The sequence below is a fragment of the Epinephelus fuscoguttatus genome, linkage group LG4, assembly GCF_011397635.1.
Source record: "Epinephelus fuscoguttatus linkage group LG4, E.fuscoguttatus.final_Chr_v1".
Taxonomy (NCBI): Eukaryota; Metazoa; Chordata; class Actinopteri; order Perciformes; family Serranidae; genus Epinephelus; species Epinephelus fuscoguttatus.
The window spans coordinates 29589710-29612606 of NC_064755.1; the positions used below are offsets into that span (position 1 = coordinate 29589710).

General features: G+C 39.8%; 2 protein-coding genes across 2 annotated transcripts in view; one reads left to right on the plus strand and one right to left on the minus strand.

Moving 5' to 3' along the window:
* Nucleotides 1–22897, plus strand: part of reln (reelin) — a 226172-nt gene that overhangs the window by 19888 nt on the left and 183387 nt on the right. The window lies entirely within an intron of this gene.
* Nucleotides 3068–22897, minus strand: part of LOC125887191 (LHFPL tetraspan subfamily member 3 protein-like) — a 43949-nt gene continuing 24119 nt past the window's right edge. The window contains exons 2-4 of the mRNA XM_049573840.1: nucleotides 10699–10935; nucleotides 6856–6884; nucleotides 3068–4488 (exon numbers count right to left, since the gene is read on the minus strand). Of these exons, the coding sequence (XP_049429797.1) occupies nucleotides 6868–6884; nucleotides 10699–10935 (254 nt within the window). The 3' untranslated portion in view covers nucleotides 3068–4488; nucleotides 6856–6867. The remainder of the gene's footprint in view (nucleotides 4489–6855; nucleotides 6885–10698; nucleotides 10936–22897) is intronic.

Genomic DNA, 22897 nt, shown 5'->3' on the forward strand with positions numbered 1-22897 from the left:
CCAGAGCCTGCTATCATCTCAACTGACCCCTTTCAATGCGAAGGAGCAGCGGCTCTACTCGAGCTCCCTCGGCATATCTGAGCTCCTTACCCTATCTCTAAGGCTGAGCCCAGCCACCCCACAGAGGAAACTCATTTCAGCTGCTTGTATCTGTGATCTCATTCTTTCGGTCACTACCCAGAGCTCATGACCATAGGTGAGGGTTGGGACGTAGATGGACCAGTAAATCGAAATCAGCTCAGCTCCCTCTTCACCACGGCGGTCCAGCACTCGTGACCAAGACCCCAAGATACTTGAGCTCCCTCGCTTGAAGCAGTAACTCCCCCCAACCCAACTAGTTTAAACAGCTTTAGAAAGAAAATTAGGGGAGCAAAAAGCCCAGTATTTCCCTCTGAAATACTGAAGTACAAATACCTCAAAAGTACACTTAGACTTCTGTTGCTGTTTAGAATATTAACACATAATCAGTGGTGAAAGAACTGCTCAGATCATTTTATTTCAGTAAAAGTAGCAAAATCACAATGTAAAAATACACATATACAATCGGCAACTGAAGTTATAACCAGGGATGCACGATGCTATCGGCATGTCATCAGTATCGGCCAATACTGGCTTTAAAATGATCTGTCTGCAAACATGCTTTTTCTTATTTTGCACAATGAATGAATATTGCATACACTGAAAAGTATTGTACTTCACGTCTCCATCTGCTGGTGGGCCATCATGATAAGAGTATGCATGGATAATATGATGTTAATTCCACTACAGAGGACACTTGGTGATCACTAAAGTCAAAGAAATTCTAGTATAGCTTTGCCATGATAACCAAAAACACCTGTGTGCATGTGCTGAGCCTTTATTCTGTAACAGTGGGTTGTATTGTAGAAGTCAATCAAGCCAAACCAAAATAACTAGCTACTATAGGCTAACTGTTAAATAAATGTAGATGAGAAAAAAGTACAGTGTGCAAAAAGTAGGCCAGCGGAGTAGCACAAAATGGAAAAGTGACATACCCCAAAATTGTACTTAATTACAGTTTAGTACAGAGTAAGTATATAATAAATATAACGTGTCTTAATACACATGTAGTCAGTTGCATCCATCATAGGTTATGTGATTGGTTGACTTTCTAGTTCAGTGTTGTGTGAGGACACTGAACTCCAAGGTATTTAAACATTAGAGTTGTTTAGTAAAGTTGTTTAAGTTGCTCAGTAACTCCCAAAATATTCCCCAGTGTCCGTTTGTATCAGGATTCATTATTTTGGTATGGGTTTGTCCCAAGGAACCATATTTTTTTTAACCTTTTGTGATTTACAATGGCATCATGTTTCATTGTGTTGAAATGGCTGAAAACAAACATTTAACCTACCAGTGAAATCCCAAGTCAAAATGCTGCAAACATTTTATGCACTCAGTCAATGTGCTGTCAGGAAATGCAATTAAATAAAATGAAGTTATTCCTCATTTTACCCCCTGGATACCCTGAAGGACTCCCATGAGGACGATGAACCACACACAACCAATCAGCCTATAAACCAGTCCAGGATTGGATCAAGAGCTGATTTCAAAGCCTGATAGTGCTGAGTGCTGTAAATCAGAGTAATAACCTTCCAACTGTTTTTTTTTCTTTATTCCTGATGACAAAGCCATCTGAGCTGCAAGAAATAAGTTGTTGCTGTCAGCCTTAAAGCATCAGCTGCAAACAATAAAGGCTCAATGTGGTATTTTCTTATATTCTTTCATGTTCCTCTCCCCACAACATTCTTGTCTTTATGGCGGCCTGGACATGTGACTTGGATTAAAAAAGGCTATTGTGTCTTGTGAGTGAGAGGTTAATCTTTCATAATCTCAAAGAAGTTTTATCTCTTAAAGAGACTGTGTTTTCTAACTTTCATTGTCTGAAAATTTGAGGTGAGAGTTCACTGATCACCGGACAACTGTTTTGAAATTTTGTGTTCTGACTTTAGCATTAAAATGAGAAAGGCATTAGGACAATGTTGGAATTAATTAATAAATAGAGTAGCATGCGAAACTTTGGGCACCCCTGGTTAAAATTTCATAGTTAAGTAGGTTGAAGATGAACCGATCTGAACAAGCTTTTCAACATTTTAAGCAAGACTAGTGTATTATTTTTGTTTTGTACTGTTTTAGAGTGGAAAAAAGGAAAGGAACACTATGCAAAAGTATGGGCACCTCAAGACGTTTGAGCTCTCAGACAACTTTAACAGGGTCTCAGACCTTAGTTGACTTATTGGGGCTCTGGCTTGTTTACAATCATCATTAGGAAAGGCATCAGCAGCCATGGGCTTCTCTAGTCTGAAAACTAAAATAACTAATGCCCACAAAGCAGGAGAAGGCTATAAAAACCTAGCAAAGTGTTTTCAGGAAGCTGTTTCCTCTGTTTGTAATGTAATTAAGAAATGGCAGTTAACAGGAACTGTAGAGGTCAAGTTGAGGTCTGGAAGAATAAGAAAACTTTCCGAGAGTGTGCCTGTTGCATGCATTGTCTTCTTTCAAAATACACTTTGGTTTTCTAAGGAAATTTACCATTTACATACCGTCTCTTTCAAAATAAACGCACTACTTCTGTGCAACAACTTTTTTTCCTTCAATAACTAATGCACATGGTAACGCGAACACCTCTCTCCAGGGTGAAAGTCAGTGTTTGTTGGACCCATCTACCACCTTAATCGGACTTTCGCCACCTTAACTTTCGTTCTTGTCCCGTCGCATTTCCCTCTGATGTCGGCAAGCACTGTTTAACTATAACGGTGACCGGCCGCGTATCATGCCAATGTTAAAGGACGGCTTTTTTTGTCAGTGTCTGATGGCGCAAGTCACTGCCCAAGCACCAACGACTTCGTAGTGAGACTGGGTTAAAAATTAGGATCCTACATTTCCCATAATGCAAATCGACAGAGCCACAGAAGAAATTATGCAGCTGTTTTCAGATGCTGACTGTAAAAGCTAATCTTCATATGAAAATTCGGTGCAGTGCCCCTTTAACAAAAGTTATGCATGATCAAAGTCAACAAAAAAATTCCACAACAGCGTTTTACAGTGAAAACCTTTATTAAGTGTTCATATATTCTTAAAGGAATCTCTTTAATTGTTCTAAGTTAACCTCCTTCTCCATGTTTGCTAATTGTTTGGTATCTATAGAATATCTATTTACACAGGAACATATCCACAGGTGACGCTGGGACAGGCCTCACTGATCCATCACCACTAGTGTCCACTCCGCAGTCACTATACATCACACTGCACCTCCATCATGTTACCCTGTATGTCCCAACAAAACAAAGGGAGTCAAAGAGAGAGGAACGGAAAGAGAGAGAGATCTGGAGACAAAGACGGAGACAGACTGATTTAGCTACACAACAGGAACAATTGTGTGTGTGAGGCTGGCATATTGGTTCTCTAGCCCAACTATTGCACACAACACATTCACACCAACACTCACATATGTGCATGCACTCCCAGTCACGCTCTCACCTCCACAGACCTCCCGACACACACGCACAGAAGCACACTCACACCGCAGCTACGAGTCCTGCAGCACACAGTCCTAATAGCCCCCATCACAGTGTAGATACCACAGACTATAAAATATTAAATTTCTCCTCAAACTGAAGCGCTGTGCAAAGTTAGCTAGCAGGGCATTAAATGGATTTAGTTAAAATTCCTAGAACATCTTTAATATTCACTGTACATACTTTTTAATACAAGTTTTTTTTAATTTTCTCTTCTTGATGATAATATTCTTATAAAATACCTTAAATATCTTTTTCCTAAATGAACAGGGGGTGTATGAGGAAAAACAAAAGAAACTAGAATTTTCATTTCATTGTCAAACTTTACATATGAAACACAATAGATTTACATCAACCCGATATTATCTGAAAATGAGCGGTTTCTTCTTTTCACAAAGAAAACATGACACACATTCTGACGGTGGTACACACGGCTAAGTGTTAACATAGTTTAATACTTGTAATTACAGAGTTTGTCGATGTCTTGTTTGAATGTACTGTGTGTGTGTGCGTGTGTGTGTGTGCGTCAAGTTGTGTTTGTGCGTATGGGTGCGTGTCTGTGTCTTGTGTCTGTGCTCGTACTGCAGGTGTACAATGTCAACCCTGTGCCTTCTCAGGTAGGTAGTGGGTAGTCCATATACTTCTCAATAGAGTAACAGTCTCCGCCCCTGCCATGGTCTATGCGATGCTGTGCAAGGGTTAGGTCTGTAGACACACTGGGATAGAAGTGCATTGGGCTCCATCTAAGTGCTGGGGATGATTCAGGGACTGCAAGCAAAATGGATGGACTCTGAGGGAAGGTTACACTGGGGTCTTGGCAGGTAGATGTGGAAGGCAGGCTGGCTGGTTCCAAAGTATTCCTCTCCGTCACAGAGCTGGATGGCCTCCCTCCTCCGAGCTGATGTTGAGGGTTGACTGGTACTTCATGAAAACAGACACAGGGAAATTCAGGGACCTGACAGAAAGAGAAAGAAAAAGAGGGACATGGTGTGTTTGTACGTGCTGAATGGAGTGCATTAGTTGTAACTAAGTAAGCATGTACTGCATTTCATTACAGTTTTGAGACTGTTTTTTACTCGAGTATTTCCATTTCATGCTGCTTTTAACTTCTACCAAACTACATTTAAAGGGAAATATTTCACTTTTTATATACATATTGTCATTTTTTCTGCTGAACTATTATATTCTTGTATTAGTACTTTTACTTACGTAAAGGATGTGAGTATTCTTCCACAACTGATACTGTTATGCTCTATTATGCGAATGTGTTTTGATCTCTGATTTTTGTTTCATCTATATAATAATAATAATAACAATATTAATTTATATAGCACTTCTCGAAACAGATGTTACAAAATGCTTCACAAGACAATAAAAACAGTTTGATTAAGCAAACAATGAGATATCTGCAAATAGTGAAGTGGTAAAACAAAGTGATAAAAACAAATAAATATACATAAATGTGCATAAATATGTGCATGTATCCACACAAATAGGCACGCACATAAATATACCCTTATATGCACATGCTCTGTGCACAAGTTTTAGCAGACATACGCACAAAATACTTAACATATTCAACCTTACAGAAATACCATCCAAAAAAAAAAATGTGTTTTTAAATGTTTCTTTAAAAGTGGATACAGATGTAGATGATCGTATCTCGACAGGAAGTGCATTCCAGAGTTTGGGAGCCCTGACAGCAAAAACCTGATTCTCTCTTATTAAAAAAAAAAAAAAAAGTGTCCTGGGAACAGCAAGAAAAGCTGGCTAGACAATTACACGGCATGTTCTCAATTCTAGAAAAGATAAAAGCATTTATGACCTTCTCCATATCACAGAAGGACACAAAGGATTTTATTTTAAAGATGGTTCTTAATTGTAAAAAAATACTGCAATAATATAAAAATGATTTTATATCTGTATACTGATACAGACAAGTAATTTTATATACTTTATTCATAAAATTATTAATAAAATTATTCCCTGAGGGGAAATTAAAATTTTCACTCTTTTTTTTGTCATTAACACACAGGTCCAAAAGACACACACATGCACAAACAGGAGCTATATATGCACAAAGTGGAGAGATGTCAGAGTGAGGGGGCTGCCTTGGTCAGGCGCCCCGAGTGGTTGGGGGGTTTGGTGCCTTGCTCAAGGGCCCCTCGGCAATGTCCAGGAGGTGAACTGGCACCTCTCCAGCCACCAGTCCACGCTCCATATTTGGTCCGGTTGGGGACTTGAACAGGCGACCCTCCCGTTCCCAACCCAAGTCCCTATGGACTGAGCTACTTACTAAACCTATGATACGCTCATACGCTGTGATATGACATTGTTATATATTAAACACAGTAACGTAATAAAAATGAGCTCCACCTTAACCAGCTACAACATTAAAATGCTTCTAACAAAGTAATACATGTGGCAATGATGATCAAATATTAAATATAACACTGACTACTCCATACCAAGGCAGGGCTCTGCTGGCTGTTCCTCAACCAAAACTAGGTGACCGGGCTTTTGCAGTCAAGGCCCCTCAGCTCTGGAGCTCCCTGCCTGAGGGTCTGAGGTGTTCACAATCGGTGACATATTTTGAATCACTTCTTAAACCTTACCTGTTCAGAAAGCATTTTATTAATTTAAGCACACTGTTGATTTAAAACATGTCTTATTTGATTATTATTATCATTTTTACCTTATATTGTCATTGGGTATTGTATTATTTTACTTTTGTATTACTCTTTGATTTCATTTGCCTCCGTGCAATCTTAAGGGCAGGTAGTTGCCAACTTTGCTGTCTGTTTCATTAGTGATATTTATTTTTATTGTTGGGACTCCTGTTTCTTTGTATTTCTTAAAACAGCCTGATGTTATCTGACTAAATCCTGCATTGCTTTAATTCCAGGTTCAACCATGTAAAGCTCTTTGTAACTCTGTTTTCAAGTGCTTTATGTTATTATTATTACAACAGGTAATTTAACTTTTAATACTTAAAGTACATTTTGCTGATATTACTGTACTTGAATGAGGCTTTGAATGCAGGACCTTTATTTGTAATGCAGTTTATTTTTGCATTGTGGTACTGCTGCTTTCATTTAAGTAAAGGATCTGAGTACTTCTTCCTCTGCCGTCTCAGGGATAGTTATTAAATTAATTTACATTTAATTTACACTGCTGTACTGTGAATGGGGGACACTAATGATATTTCACGGCTATCAAATATGAAAGAACAGTCACACTGTGCATGACGGCTCACACGCTGTCACACACTGATCGATCGATGCATATCTCAAGATGCTGATTATGTTTCGTCCTTACTTACCTACAGATTTGGTTAGGCGTTGCCTCCCTCTGCAAAAACAGAAACACAGAGTAAAATAAAAAACAACACGGTTCTCAAGGTCATGCTATTAATAGACCCCCATGTTCACGCATTGCCAAACACATGCATCCTTCAGAATGACTGCTTGTACTGCACACCAACACCAGTAGATGGCACCAGGGATGAGCTGATCGGTGAAAGTCTGTTGAGCTGTGATGAATTATTTATAAACTGTAGATTCTCCAGAGACTTAAACTGAGGAGTGGTACATCAGTATGACAGAGAGGCTGTTTGTTGACTGGTAATGCCATTCAAGATTTCTCTTCTTCTATGACATTGTTTTACGTAGATCTTTTATCTTGTCTTTTTTTCCTCATATTCGTCATTTGAAGACGAGAACATAGAAACTGCACATATCTCCTCTGAGAGTTGGTGGTGTTACTCTGTAGAGGATATTAACGGCTACATGCACAGATGACTAAACATGGCACCATGATGACGTCACATGTTTACCTCTCTCATAATAGGAAACTCACATTCCCAGCACCTTCCGTCCCTTTAAAATATCAGCATCTTTCCTTTTTTCATCACCATTCTCATTCTTTCTCCACACTTTTGTTTAATGGCTTGTTGGTTGCCCATGCCTGTCTGATTCCATTACAGTCTACAGGGCATGGACCAACTAATCCCATTTCCCTCTGGAGGGACGTACCTGTGGACCCAGGCCTTTTCACAGTGTAGACCTGTGATAGTAATGCAGACATTACATATGCATGGGCACCAGTGTAAAGGTCAGGCCATTACCATGACTAAATCATCACAACCCCTGAGGGGAAAGCGAGGCTGGGGGAATGGCAGTATCTAGAGTGAGTGTTTGATTTGTCCGCTCTGGAGTAGCTCTTGGAAAAGCCTTCTGCTCTCAATCAGATGCTCCCCTCCGATGACACTTTAAAGACAAATCTTAAGACATACGTGTTGTCAGTGGCCTTTGGCTGCTCTTAGTGGTTTTGATATTTTACTACTTTATAATCTTTAATTGTTCTTACCAGGCTTTTTCTGTTTTATATTTGTGTACATACAATATTGCTTTGTAATTTCTTCCATGCCATTTATTTTAATTTGTTCAGCACCATGATCATCTGCAGTTGTTTTTAAATGTGCTATATAAAAAAAACTTGATTTGATTTGACTACTGTACTGTACTGTACTGACATTGTGGAAGAGGACCTGCTCTGCTTGTGGATAAAAATGTCTCATTCTTAAATAACGAAAGCACAACAATTCTTATTCATAGGTGATTATAAATGGATAAAAATATAGTTATGAATATTATATACCATTTCTGCCAATAGATGCCCCTAACTGCTACACACTGGACCATTAAATTTAATTCTGAAGACGTTAAAACCACTTAAGAAGCCGATGTTTCCAAAGATGCATCTTGACAAAATATACCTTGTTTGAAAGCACAAAGCACAGTGACTCTATCTGTGTGAACTATTTTATATCCTAATATTTCAGAGACAGCAGTTGCTAATTTTGCAACAGTCCATACAAATTGTAATTGTAAATCATTAGATGCAAAAGGAAAAACACTGAGAAATTTGGTCAGTATCACTTATATTACTCTGTTACCTTTTAGAAGAGACCATGGCCATGTCAAAGTGGGTGAAGAACAGGAAGCATTTTGTTTTAGGTAGGCCTGTGTCTCTTTAGGTTTGTGGACAAAAAGGGAGTGTTTGTTAAGGGTTTAAAATGAGAGCACATTATTTATGTTTTTGGGTGGCTGTGGCTCAGGAGGTAGAGCAGGCTGTCCACTAATCAGTAGATTGGCAGTTCGATCCCCGTCTCCTCCAGTCAGCATGTCACAGCATCCTCGGTTTGTGAGAGTGTGTGAATATCTAACTGAGTAGCAGATGGCATCTTGCATGGTAGTCACGGGCCACCAGTGTATGAATGTGTCTGAATGGGTCTATGTGACAAGTATGTGTAAGTGTAGTGTTAACTAGAAAGGCGCTACTCAAGTACAAGTCCATTCACCACCACTGATGTCTACACATCTACTTTTTTTGCATATTAAACTTGTTATTAAAAAGCTGGCTCATGCAGTCCTTTTTACTAATGACAAATTCATTTATAGCTTCCTAAATTCATTTTTACAGAGGCTGAATCAAAAGCTCATTACATCAAAACTTTACTTTCAGTTGTCATTCAGCTCATAGAATAAAGCTTGCCAGACAATACTGTGTGTTTTACCACTGCCTTAATGAGTGCACACTTTCTATTTCCAGTCTGGTGGAAAGTCAAGTGGATTGTGATAAATGTGGAATCTATTCTTAAAGAGCAACTTTACGCTATAAAGTATTACTTCACTGTAAGTGTGTGCCAGCCCACTGTAGCACAAATTGCATTGAGAGTGCACTTTTAGAGCAATTTGTCCGATACTGTTCAGCCACCTGAAACCTGATTCCTCATTGGTGACTCAAAGATTCAAAGCTTATACACGATGTAAAGAGGCATCAAAAATCCATATTTTTCCTCTTACTTGCCGTGCTATTCATCAGTCTAGATTGTTTTGGTGTGAGTTGCAGAGTGTTGTAGATATCGGCTGTCAAACACATCTGCCTTCTCTCCAATATAATGGAACTAGATGGCACTCACCATGTGGCGCTCAAAACAATAAAAAAATACATTTGAAAAACTCAACAGCAATGTGTCTTTCCAGAAATCATGACCAGGTTATTCAAAATAATCCACAGACCTTGTTGTGAGCAGTTTCATGTAGGAACTATTTTATTTGTACCGTAGTACACCCACTAACTGTATCACCACACAAAAGGAAGGGTGCATCTACTCATGGGTGAGAGGCAGAGACCTGCATTGGGTCAAGTACCCCTCATGTATCCTGCGGTTGACCCGCAAAAAAGGTGATTTGCAGGTGATATATTATCTTAACTTTATTTCAGAGTTTGGTTCTGGATGGGAAAAAAATGTGCCAGTCTGATTGCATGTGTTACAATATTTAAAAATAGATGAGAATAATGATAATCTAATTTAATATTTTCCCATTTTAATCCATTTACTGCTGACTTTTTGTGTCGGCTGTCTTCTGTCCAACCTCGAATTTAAGAGATGCTTCTAACAGGCATGTTGACTGTGGAGATGGACTGCTCAATATAATGAAAATAAGCCAAAAAATAATAATTTAAATGATATTTCCTGAATTATTTTTGTTTTAAAATACAATTTCTTAGTTTCACATATATGACAAGTCTCAAAATGATCACTTTAAACATGCTACCTGACCGAATTATTTGAACAGAGCATTATAGGATTTACAGTTTTGGGTTGTGCCGTGAATCTTTTTTCAGTGGATCAGGTTGTGGAAGCAATTGCTCGTATGTGCGGGTGAAGGGGCGGTGCACTATATAATGTCACAGTTCTTGTTCAGGAGTGGGTCTTGCAAATTAGACCTGTGCAGGATTCTGACGAGAGGGATGTGCTATATCTCCAACACTCGGCAACTCACCAAAACAATCTAGACTGATATAGAGCACTGCAGGGGTGACTTGCTCTTTTAAAATAATTGGAGATTCAGGGGAATCTGTTTCCAGTTCTGCACACATTTACTTTGTATTTTATATGTATGGAGAAATATTTATGATTTCACTCACTTAACTCCAAGAATGTATAGCCTAATGATTAATGAAGTTGTCCTACAGCCAAAATAAATTATTTGACGTTGCTGGCAAGTAGCAGTCCTGTTGAAGATACTAAATCCCAACATGCTGCTGGAGAGCTACTCCGAGTAAATATCACTTTTTAAAATCCGATTATTCTCACCCTTGCTCTCAGCCAGCAGCTCCTCTGTCATGAGTCCGTCCTGCCGGTTCCCCAGGACGAAAGCCAGGAAGGAGAGGATGAGAGCGTCCAGGATGCCCATGATAGCCAAGATGTAGGCCCAACGCACTGAGCAAGCCCCCAGGCTGTATTTGTCCGTCTGCTCTCCGCACATCCTCCGCACCTCGTCGCTGTCCCAACCATCAGGGTAAATCATACAGCCCAGCACCAGACAGACACCTGAAGGATGGGTGAAAGACGGACAAGAGAGTTGGCGTCATTAGGAGGGAAAGTGGATGAAAGAGAGGGAGGGGGAACAAAAGGTATAAGCAGAGCATAAAGGAGTTTGGGGGGGGGGGGGTAATAAATGAGGTCAGGGATAATGAGATTTTGTGGGGAAATGAGAAATAAAAAGAAAAACAATCATTTCAAGTGCTTTTTAAAAAAAAAACAACGTCAACCTGATTCTCCTCTGTGGAGATTTGCTGCGTTTCTGTTGCATTTATCACACTGATTTTCATTCCCTCCCTTAGGCGGGAAATAAGTGTCTAGACACAATGAGTGCGAGTGGAAGAGCAGCAAAAATAGCAGTAAACAACCCCAGCAACAGTCAAAGCCAGACACAATAGCAACGAGAGATTATTAGAGTGTTGTAGCTGCTCTGATAATATAAAGTGTCCTGACAAACTGCCTGGGATTTCCTCCCATTCACATAGTTTACTTGTTTTTTTTAAACAGCTGCATGGATGTCTCTCCCCCTTCTTGGATTTTAAATAGTGGTAATATTAGATTTTATCTCGCTGCTCTTCATTCTCAGTTTTTCACCCAAAGGGTAAAATCTCTCTCATCTTCAATTTGGGTCTCTCTCATCTTCAGTTTGAAAGAGATTCTTCTCTGAGGTGATGCTGCGGCAGAACGGCACAAGAAGAAAAAAATAAATAAAAAAATGAAAGCCCGTGCACAGTCTTGCAGCCTTCTCTCTTCCTCTTTTGATTTTTTTTAACTAAGCTCTCCTCATTCTCAGTTTTTGCCCAAGGGGTAAAATCTCTCTCATCTTCAATTTGGATTAGGTTCTCCTTTGAGGTGATGTTGCAGCAGCACAGCAGAAGACCTGGAAAAAGAAGCTGACTGCACAATTATCCAGAGTGCATTGCACATTAATAATAAAACACACACTCCCCACTTCTTTATCCCCTAAACACATGCTTGCGATGTTTCCTCTCTGAATGCTGCTTGTTTGTGTAGCAGGGTGTAGGCTTTTCAGCATTATTCTAGTTTGCTACCCATGTAATCTGCATTTTTAAATACCTGCACGCTGCTTTCATTTGTCCGCCCTTCAAAATAAAATGCACGCGTATATAACTTGTGTGTCCTTATTTGTATCTCCCAGGGCTCTGCAAAGTCTTACAACAAAAAGTGAGATCTTCTCCTCTTGTATGCATACACAAGCTGCCCACACACTCACACACTGCAGTTTGTTACAGTAATGCTGCAGTCTTTAATAGTGCCGAAAGACATCAGGGGGTGTTGGGAGACGTTTCGGCGAGAGAAAGCGAGTGAGAGTGAAATTACAGGGCAGTATATGCCGCAGACAAACTGCATACCTAACAGAGCAGAGCGGCCCCTCGACTCCTCTCCCACCTTCCCCCCACAGCTCCAACTGTCATAACAAAATTCACATGCACACAGAGGTTCAGAGAGCAGGGACTCAGGTACTTATTCAGGCTCAGATGGACGGATGGAGGAGCGCTGCAGTGATCATTTCCATTTCAAACATTTCAATGCATGAAAATATTTCTTTACTTTGTTTAACAGCTACGGAGCAAACAATGTGTGACCCTGGTTTTAAGAGAGACTAGATTTTTTTTTACTGTTTTCACTGACTCACCGATAGACAAAATCAAAAAACAAAAACAAAAAATTAAAGGACCAGTGTATTTAGAAGATTTAGGATATACTGGCAGAGATGGAATATAAGAGGTCTGTTTTCTTAAATGTATAATCACTTGAAAATTAGAATCATTGTGTTTTTGTTACCTTAGAATGACCCATTTATATCTACACAGGGAGCAGGTCCATGTCCACATAGTTGGCCATGTTGTGTGGCCATGTCTCTACAGTCGCCCAGAAGAACAAACGAAACACTGGGTGTTTCTCAAAGTCAAGGAAGGATCCTGAAATGGCTGAATTTCAAGGATGCTATGTCATCAAATCCCCCCTAAGGGCTGTTCCAGTGTCAAGGATGCTTCAAACTCTACTGAGGACTGAGTCCTTCTTTCAGAGAGTTTTGAATAATGCATGTGTGGATCCTCAGCTGGTATAGAGTACCCACAATTCTTTGGGCATGATTTGCTGGTGAAGGTGGGGCCTCTTCAATGAAACCTGCGCCAGTCAATATGTCATTTATTTGGATTTCTCCATATATCTCCAGAGGTTGTTATGATACATACAAAATGCATCCAAAAATACTGACAGAAACCTCATAATTTACACTTTCCAATTTGTCCACTGCCAAATAATACAATGTTTAAAATACCGGCATTAAGATAAAACATAAAAGTTTTTGAAGTACTCATTTTCAGCAGTGATAGAGTGCTAAATGTAATGCAGAAATATATTCTCCATAAGTCATGTGACTCTGAAAGTACTGCTTACATTTGTTCAAATTGTACAACAACATTAGAGAGTGCCAAAATTATCACAGTATCCTGAAACCCATCAGTCTGCTGAGGATTAATGACGTACACCCAGGGACACACATTAGCCTGTTCCAGTGTGTGCTCACCAGAGATGGGGACTCGAGTCATTGTGACTTGGACTCGAGTCGACTTGAGTCACTGTTTTGATAACTTTTGATTTGACTTGACAAAAAATAAAAGACTTGAGACTTGACTCGGACTTGGAAGTTAAAGACTCGGGACTTGACTTGACTTGAGACACGATGACTTGAATGACTTGAGTGTTATTTACATCATGTTTTCAGTTAGAATATAAAATTAATAAATTAATTAAAAAAATAATGTCGATTACCCGGTAGGAGCGCAGGCTGAGAATGGCGTTGTCATGATTGGATCACTCCCCTGTCAATCAGTCATGCCCTCTCTATGTACCTTACGTGTTTATTGGAGAAACAGCCCCTCTTATATCAGATAGGCATCAACATGTCAGCGGGATGGGTACCAAGAGTCATCGTCTTCAGCTTTCGGAATTACCATTATTACGGCAAAAGACGAACAGCACAGTGCAAGACATACGGCATAAACATCTCGGACAACTTCAAACTTTGTTCGTCATTTGAAGAGCCATTCTGCCCAGTAAGTGCTTGTCAATTAGCTAATATTATCTGGTTAGTCGGTAGTTAGCTAACGTTAGTTTGATACAATATGGGGTGGGGTGGGTCGGTTTGGTGGAACTTGTTTTTAACTTATTTGCTAACATTAACCCCAGAAAACGTGAGCGAACATTCCGACCGGTTCATCACAAGACCGGCTGTACGTTTTATGAACGATCAACACAGGGTTAAATGAGCTAAATTGGTGATTTTGGCCGCTGCCTTGGTTAGTGTGTGTGTGTGTGTGTGTGTGTGTGTGTGTGTACGTGTGCACACGCATGGGGGTCATCCCTGCAAAGTAAACATTGCAGCGATGAAGTCAATGTTTACTGGCAGTTACTTATATCTTATATTTTCACTTTACTGAGATCAGATTCTACAGGTAAAATTACAATAATAAGGTGACTTGACTTGACCTATTACAGGACTTGACTTGACTTGACTTGACATAACCTGTGACTTGACTTGCCCAAGAAAAAATAACTTGGGACTTACTTGAGACTTGAAGGCTAAGACTTGGGACTTACTTGAGACTTGCACATGTGTGACTTGGTCCCATCTCTGGTGCTCACCAAATGCTAGGAAGGACTCTTGCCTTGCCTCTGCAGGATCCTTCCTTGAAAGGACTCGTCCTACCAAGGAAGGATCCTTGACTTTGAGAAACACCAACTGACTCTAGATAGAGCCATTCATGTTGGCCATTGTACTTAGCAGCATCTGCGCAACAAGCCAAACAGCATCCGAAAAACACAGATTTTTAATGTGAAACTCTTTATTCAGTGTTTTTACTGGTTAAAATCACCTGGTTTGTTTGTTTTGGAGAGGATGAGACCTCTGTAGATAATTCGGCTCCTGCAAAAAACTTCCTGAATGTCTTGATCTTAAGTTATCATAGAAAAAAGGTGAGCACACATTAGCAGGTGCCGGGCTAGCGGCCATCTGCGACAAGCTGAACAGCACTGGGGAAACACTGATCTGTACCATAAAAGTATTTTATTCAATGGTGCTACTGGTTTTAATCCTCTGGTCTTTATGTTTTGGAGAGAAAGTGACCTGCGGATAATTCGGCTTCTGGTAAAAGCCTCCTCAACAATGAACACCGAAGTAATTCTTTTTTTTCCCCAGGTATTTTTATTGAGCCCATTGCAGTGTCAGCATTCATTTCATTTTATAGAGAAGAGTTTTGAAATAGTAGGTTCACAGATGCAAGAGAACATGAACATGAACATGTGACAAATCATATATGTATTAAATGTGCATGAAGTAAATGAAGGGGAAAAAATAGGGAACTAAGTCTAGGTACAGGACTTCTTAACCCCTTCTATGTCCTTATCCCTTACCCTTGTCTCATTCAATAACTCATACTCAGAATGGGATATTGTAGAAGAGTGGGTTACAACTCAGGAACTGTACTTTGTGCAAGGTATGATATGAGAGGTTGCCAGATTGTGATATACTGTGGGAGTCTGCCCTTTAAGACGTATCTTATCCTTTCCAACTGTAGTGTGCTGGTTAGGTCATGTGGCCACATATTGTAAGTTGGAAGTTGTGTTGCTTTCCATGACATGAGTAATAGTTTTGCCATAATGATACAGTAGGAGAGGAATTTTTGTTGGGCAATGGAGAGTTGTCTTAATGCTTCAGATACCCAGGATGATTAATATCAATTATTTCTGAGATGCTGTTGAAGACATCAGATGAAAAAGATGCAACCTTAGGACACAAGACAAAGCTGTGAGAAAAGGTTGCTTCTGAGGTCTGACATTTATCACAAGTTGGAGACACGTTTGGATTTATGTTGTGTATTCTGGCCTTGGTGTAGTGGAGTCTACACAGGAGAAGTAGCTGCAGAAGTGGTTGCAGTCTGCAATCCTCACTGCTCGATGCCTCTAAATCCTCCACACTGCTCCTTTAACTTGGCCTTGACTGGTTGTGAGAGAGCTGTGCTAGAGCCTATGTCACTCAGCCCACCTGAGTGCTATACACTGTATAACATCCCAGTCTGTCAAATGTCCTCTTGAGTCAAGTACATGATTCAGCTTCTGCGTGAGTGTCACTGAAGGCATTGACGTATTGTGACCAGGGACAAGACAAACGGTGAACAGGTCCACTTCTACCTGCATCGCAAGACAACAAACCTCTTCAATCTGTGTGCCTGTCCACCTCTTGAAAACAAGTCTCCACTGACAAAGACAGAAGGTGACTGGTGGCTGCAGAGGCTGCAGAGCAGGCCCTGACTTGACATTACATTTACACGGATGTGTCAGTGTTGTTAAATCAAACCACCTTTTATTCTTCTCTGTAAAGTGTAAAGTGGCTCAGGGCAAACGCCAGCTAATATCTCTCGCTCCAGTACCTGACAAAGACAGTCATATTTTCCTCAGTGTCTGGTTGACTGGTTTGTTCAGCACCACAAGATGTGTGACAAACACTTAACATTATAACAATAACTGTGTTGAACTCCAGGTACTCAGAGAGGGAGTTTGATGCCAGCACAGAAGAAAGGAAACAAAGCTGCGTCTTTATGTCCTTGACTTCCACTAAATGACACTGTCTGACCTACAACCCAAACTAAGTGACTAACGGAGACAACAGTGTTTGAAATTGGCTCAGTATCAAGGGAGACTGGTGCAGCCAGCAGCTGCGAAACAGGCTGGAGTGTAACCACTTTAGGCACATCCACCGTCACGTTCACAAGAAGCCCAGTTTATTTTGCCACTGACAGGCTCAGATTGTTATTCTAAATGTCTGACAACATTACAAAAAAGATCCCTACAGAGACAGACCTTTATGTCAGGAGTAAGGTCCTTTTTTTTTTGTTTAATTAGAAACAGCCTAAAACTGCTATCGCAAAACCCACCAGACTGCATCTCAATTAAAGGTGATTTTATCATCATAAAACACACTTCATTCAAAGTCAACAGAAACAAAACAAATCTCACAAAGCTGTCTTGGTTTGTCCTTCTACAATGTCAAAAATAATCAACTCTGGTCTGGTTGAAACAAACCCTTAATTTGCTCAGTGGATGTGAAAATAAACTGTCTCTTTACAGGCTAAAATGACTGTTTATTTAAATGGAGTCTGGTGGCTGTGGCGACAGCAATGTCGGGGCTGTTTCTGGTTAAACAAACAGGAACTTACTCTTTAGTAAAAAGATCTATCTCTGTAGGGATCCTTTCCAAAAATGTTTTCAGACACTTACAATAACAATCTGGGCCTGTCAGTGGCAAAAACAAGCTCTTATAGTGGACGTTGTTACAATGCAGTCAGTATCCTGGCTGCCAGCTGCAGCCCACTCCCTAAGTATTGGCCCAATTTAAAAGACATTTGTTCCCATTAATCACTTAGACAGAAAACATGGGAATATAGAGTCCAGGTTTAGAAAATACAAGTGACCCTTTAGCTGTTAGCAAAAACAAACTCAGTAATGTTTTGGTCGAGTTTGCATTGATGTAGTTTTGGTCTTAAGAGTCTATTGTTCAATTCTGTGTGACAATTCTGCCTTTAAACCTACAATAACTTTCTTTCCACTTGCGGGCAGCAGAAATACCCTAAAGCTTCAATTAATAGCCCAGGTTATTATTTGCTTAAATCACTGAAATCAACAGGCTTACATTTGGGACAGGCCTTTAATTCTTTACACTCCAAACTGTTAATCAGCAAAGATGGGAAATACAATGAAATTGTTTGTATACATCCGAAGAACTTCTATAAAAATGAACTGCTTTGCAACCAGACCAGGCATCTAATTGAGACAGGCATTTATTTGTCAAAATGTGTCGTCACACCAGGTTGGTAAAAGGGACTGGGCTTTTAATTGAAGTTTTATGGTAAGTTGTGAACACACATTGACATATCACCACCTCATAAGTTGATATGGCAAAAGTTTTAGCACACAATTGTTTATTTACACATCCAGCAGTTATGGAGCAACATTATTATTCATATGTGCTTCCGTCTACCTGGTGAATGTAAGTTAAATTTTCACTCATTTTGGGGCGACCTCGAGGTCACCCGGTAGAGTGTGTGCCTCATGTTGCCCGAGTCCTTTGCAGCAACCAGGGTTTGATACCAACCCGCGGCCCTTTGCTACATGTTATCCCTATCAATAAAAGGCAAAAATGCCCCCCAAAAAATAATCTCTAAAAATAAGTGAATAAATACTCACTCGCTTTTAGTTCTGTTTTTGTTCTCTACCATGTCAAGAGAGAAATATTTGTCCCTTTAGCAACTAAATGCTCCACTGTGTTCACCAACTGAGATTTTCAGCTTGATCTTATTACCATTTATTATTATTATAACCATTTTAAAAATCTTAGGACCATTTTGGAAATAAATATTCTCACTTTAACGTGTCATCTGGGGATTAGTGTTTTTCTTTTGTGGATCATCAAATCAAATGAAGGGTGAGGGCAAGCTTTCACAGCAGTGAGAACTCGAGCATCTTCAGACTTAGTTTGGAAAAATGGGCTTAAAGGGCCAGTGTGTAAAATGGGTTGAAAACAGTGACATCAGTGGTCAAATTCTAGATTGCAGGGCTCACTCGCTCACCCCTCCCGTCGGGTAAATGATGGTAGCCTCGTAGGGACAAAAAGCCTTGCGCACGAGTTTTTCAGGAGTAGGTCTATCTAGCGACAAGGTGAATGTTTATTTAGAAATCTAAACCATGTTACGATATTGTAATGAATCCCTCACGAGCAGGAGACCAGAGGAGCGTTCAGGAAAAAGGCCCGTTTATTTGAGCACTCCAGAAACTCTGGTAACACTCCACTCCGTCCCAAACTCTGACTCTTCTAGCGTAACAGACACGCTTCATAACTTTACACACATACTCGTTTACCATACCAAGTGGGGACCCCCCTCCCCTCTCTGCTCCACCAATCTCCAGCCCGCACACTGACTGACAGCGTAGCCGGTAAACAGAGCTCAGCTGTTTATTTAGCCTAGCAATATCTCCGGACTATAGTAGCTGTAATGGACGACTTTGAACGTGATTTTGAAGAGTTTCTTGTAGCGGACACAGACCCAGAGCCATACCTGTTTGAGCCGGAGCATACAGATGAGGAACTCCATGTGTTTGATGCTGAGCGGGCGAGAAGAGAGGCTGAATGCACAGAATGGGATTCGGTGCTACCATCGTTGGGGAGATATATCATCAGGAGGAAAAGCGCCGCAGAGAGTGCATCACAAGGAGTGAAGTTGCGTCTTCTTTTCCTCGCAGATGACGGTTCGGGTTCATTCCCTCCTGTTGTGTGGTAAGTGTGGTCCATTCGCAAACTTTATAAATATATAAAAAACTTTTCACTACTCTCTGTCGACGAACTACTAACACTCTCTGCTGTTTCCTCCTCCTTCTTCCTTCCTTCCGCTGTCTTCGTTGGTTCATTTATACACGCAAAACGCGTTCTCTGGCTGGCTGGATTGTCCACTCAGTCTGCCGTACATATATATATATATATATATATATACATATATAAAAGCATAATTATAAGGCTACGAAAACCAAACGAATTTTATTTTATAGCGATCACACACTTGTATAAACATATTAATGGGTAGAATATTCAGATTCAGATTCAGATTGACAATAAACCATGCCAAATATTACACACTGGCCCTTTAATGCTTTATTCATTGATGCTGCCCGGAACAAGCTAACAACAAATAGAATAGTATGAACTTGAAATTGAAACTATAAAATGGTTGTTACAGACATAAATTAATAATAGAACTGACTTTGAAATCTGCTCTTTGAAAGCGAGCTGTCCATCCTGACATGCTGAAAAGCTGAACTCATCAGTCAGCTGTCACGTTATCAGGTGACCTGAGGGGGAAGCCGTCTTTCTACTCTCTCTGAGTGCTCCTCCATTGGGGGTGTGGCAAATATGCAATCATAAATAGTGGTGCACTGAATTACTTTTTTCACTCTGGAGCAAGAGTGAGATCCTACCAGCCGGGCTGCTCCTCACTGCATAAATGCTATGCATATCACGGGGGTTTATGTAACAGCTTTCACTTATCAAATAACATTTGATATTCTGCAAGTCAATACACATTTATTTTCTCTCCCTCATGATGCATTCACTACAAAGGTAACAAAAGCTTTTCCAGATCCTTCTGGGTGTCTCCTGCACGCCTTTGGCTCGATTCAACGCCATCATGAATATTACATTGAGGCTCAGGAGGAGAGAGAAGAGGCGCGCAGAGCTCCGGAGCAGGTGAGAGAGAGGAAGAGACTGAGGGTGCAGGAAAAAGACGGATAAAAGAGGCTTGCACAGACAAATGCTGATAGCATCAGGGGACAGAGACCAAAAGAGAACAAGGAATACCGGCGCAGTAAAATATCTGTCACAGGAATGAATGCTATGAAATATCTATCCCAAAGCCTGTTTCTGCAGATGAACATCTCTGAGGGATGCACCGGCCAGGATTATACCAACAGAGGGTGCCACATATGCCGCTCCTGTTTCCAGAAACAGCTTGTGGTAGAGAAGGAGCACATGTCCCCTCAGTGCACTGTAACAGTAAGCCCGGAGTCAGCTAATCCATAACCACAGAACACGACCAACCGCATAACAGGACCCAGCAGGCCTGTTCCAGCATCAACTTACATAATGTAGAGCTTCATCAAAATTCAGAACTATACAACCTCACAGCACACACCCATGTTAATAATACCAAAGGAAGAAAGACTGGTTCACTTGAGGCTTTCACACTTACAGAAGGAATTAAAAAACCTTTAATATAATATTATCTTGTGGGCAAAGCAGCATGACATTCATATGGATTTAAATATTTAAAACATTTAAAAAGACTTTTCTGCATACATTCTGAATATATTAGCAGCATCTAAGATGATATATTAAATATGCTCTGGTGCATTAATTCCAGTGTCTGCAGGGACATACTGTAGAGGATAGTGGAAGAAGACAAATCAGCACAGAAGCAAAATGCAAATCTTTGCTAAATATTAATACTGGAGTACATATTCATCAAAAAACACAAAGCACTGTGAGTTTATTATTAGCAGCATTGATGAGCCAGTTTTTCTGCTTGGTGTTTTTCTTGTTAACAAAGATAACAAGCCAAATGTGGCACAGTGGTGATCCTAGACTCTGGGGGCCCCTAGCAAAGAAACCCATCAAGGCTTTTGCCAGAGGCCGAATTATCCGCAGATGTCTCTTCCTCTCCAAAACAAAATGACTAGGTGATTAAAACCAGTAGAAACACTGAATAGAAAAGTTTGCCGCTACAAATCAGTGTTTCTCTGATGCTGTGTGGCTGCTAGCCCAGCACCTGCTAGTGTGTGCTCACAGTGGTGGTGCACTATATCGTGCCTTTGTAGTACATTCATTCAAGGGGGTTTATACTTGTGAGTGGGGGGACATTGCACCTCTGTCATCGTGAGTTAATTAAAAAAAATATATATATAGAAAACATGTAGTTTTTAGTCCCTTTGAATCAAGAAGTGTGGCTTCTTTAAAAATCATTGGTTTTGTATCAAAAACAGCTTCATCATATAACAAAGTAGCAGAAGCCTGGTTAGCTCGTATGCTCGTTGCCTGCCCTACAAGTCATTCTAGTAAATGTAGGAAACCAGTGACTGACATTAGAGAACATGACGCAAGCTGAGGGAAAGCGAATATAGCCTTGAAGTAAATTATAACACTTAATCACACAATTAATATGTAATATATATATATATATATATATATATATATATTTTTTTTTTTTTTTAAATTCCAGTGATATGGACTCACTAATTCCCCTGACTTTGGTTGCCTATATATGTGCGTCATGCACGTGTCCTTTGTGCCAGTTAGAAATAATTAATTAATTAAATGATCAACAGAAAATTAATCATCCACTATTTTCTTTAATGTGTGCTGATTTTCTTTTATATTATTGTAAATTCAATATATTTTCTGTTATTTTTTTAATAGAGATGCGAAGATTAATCAATCAGTTGTCAACTACTAAAATAATCACCAACTAATTTAATAATTGATTAATTGGTTTCAGTTATTTTTTAAGAAAAAAAAGTCATATTCTCTGATTCCAGCTTCTTAAATGTGAATATTTTCTGATTTCTTTACTCCTTTATAACAATTAAGTGAATATCTATGGTTGTGGACAAACCAAGACATTTGAGTTTGTCATCTTAGGCTTTGGGAAACACTGATCAACATTTTTCAGCCTTTTCTGACATTTTATAGATCAGTGGTTCCCAACTGGTCCAGCCACTGGGTTCAGATTTCTCTTTAGTCATTAGTTCAAGGTCCACACAGTTTAATACATTCAGCATCATACTTGCATTTGAACATGTCACCGAACTAGTTTGCTGTCTCTGTTAAGTAGCTGTATGTTAGTCACTCACTCTACAGCAGGAAAATAGCATTAAAGCTCTTAGAAAATTAAAGCTCTGTGCTGGAAATTCACTGTACAAAAAATACAAAATAAAGTTTGTTTTTTTACAAACTTGACATCCCACGAGTCATTTGTGGTCCATGTAAAACAGACCTGCGACCCACCTCTGGGCTGCAACAATGAAAGTAACCATCAGCTGCAGCCCTGTTTGTAGACTGAACAGTTAAAAAAATGGGTAACACTTTACTTGAAGGCATCTACATAAGGGTGACATGACACTGTCATGAACCTGTCATAAACATTATGTACATGTCATAAATGTTTATGACTGCTGTCATTAAGTGTCATTCGGTTTTTGTAATGACAAGTTGACATTGTTTGGGTTGTCTTGATTATGACACCTTGACATTAATCACAGTGACATTACCAGAAGTTGTCTTTGTCATGACAAGTTGACATTGTTTGGGATGTCCTTATAATGACAACTTGAGAGTAACCAGGAT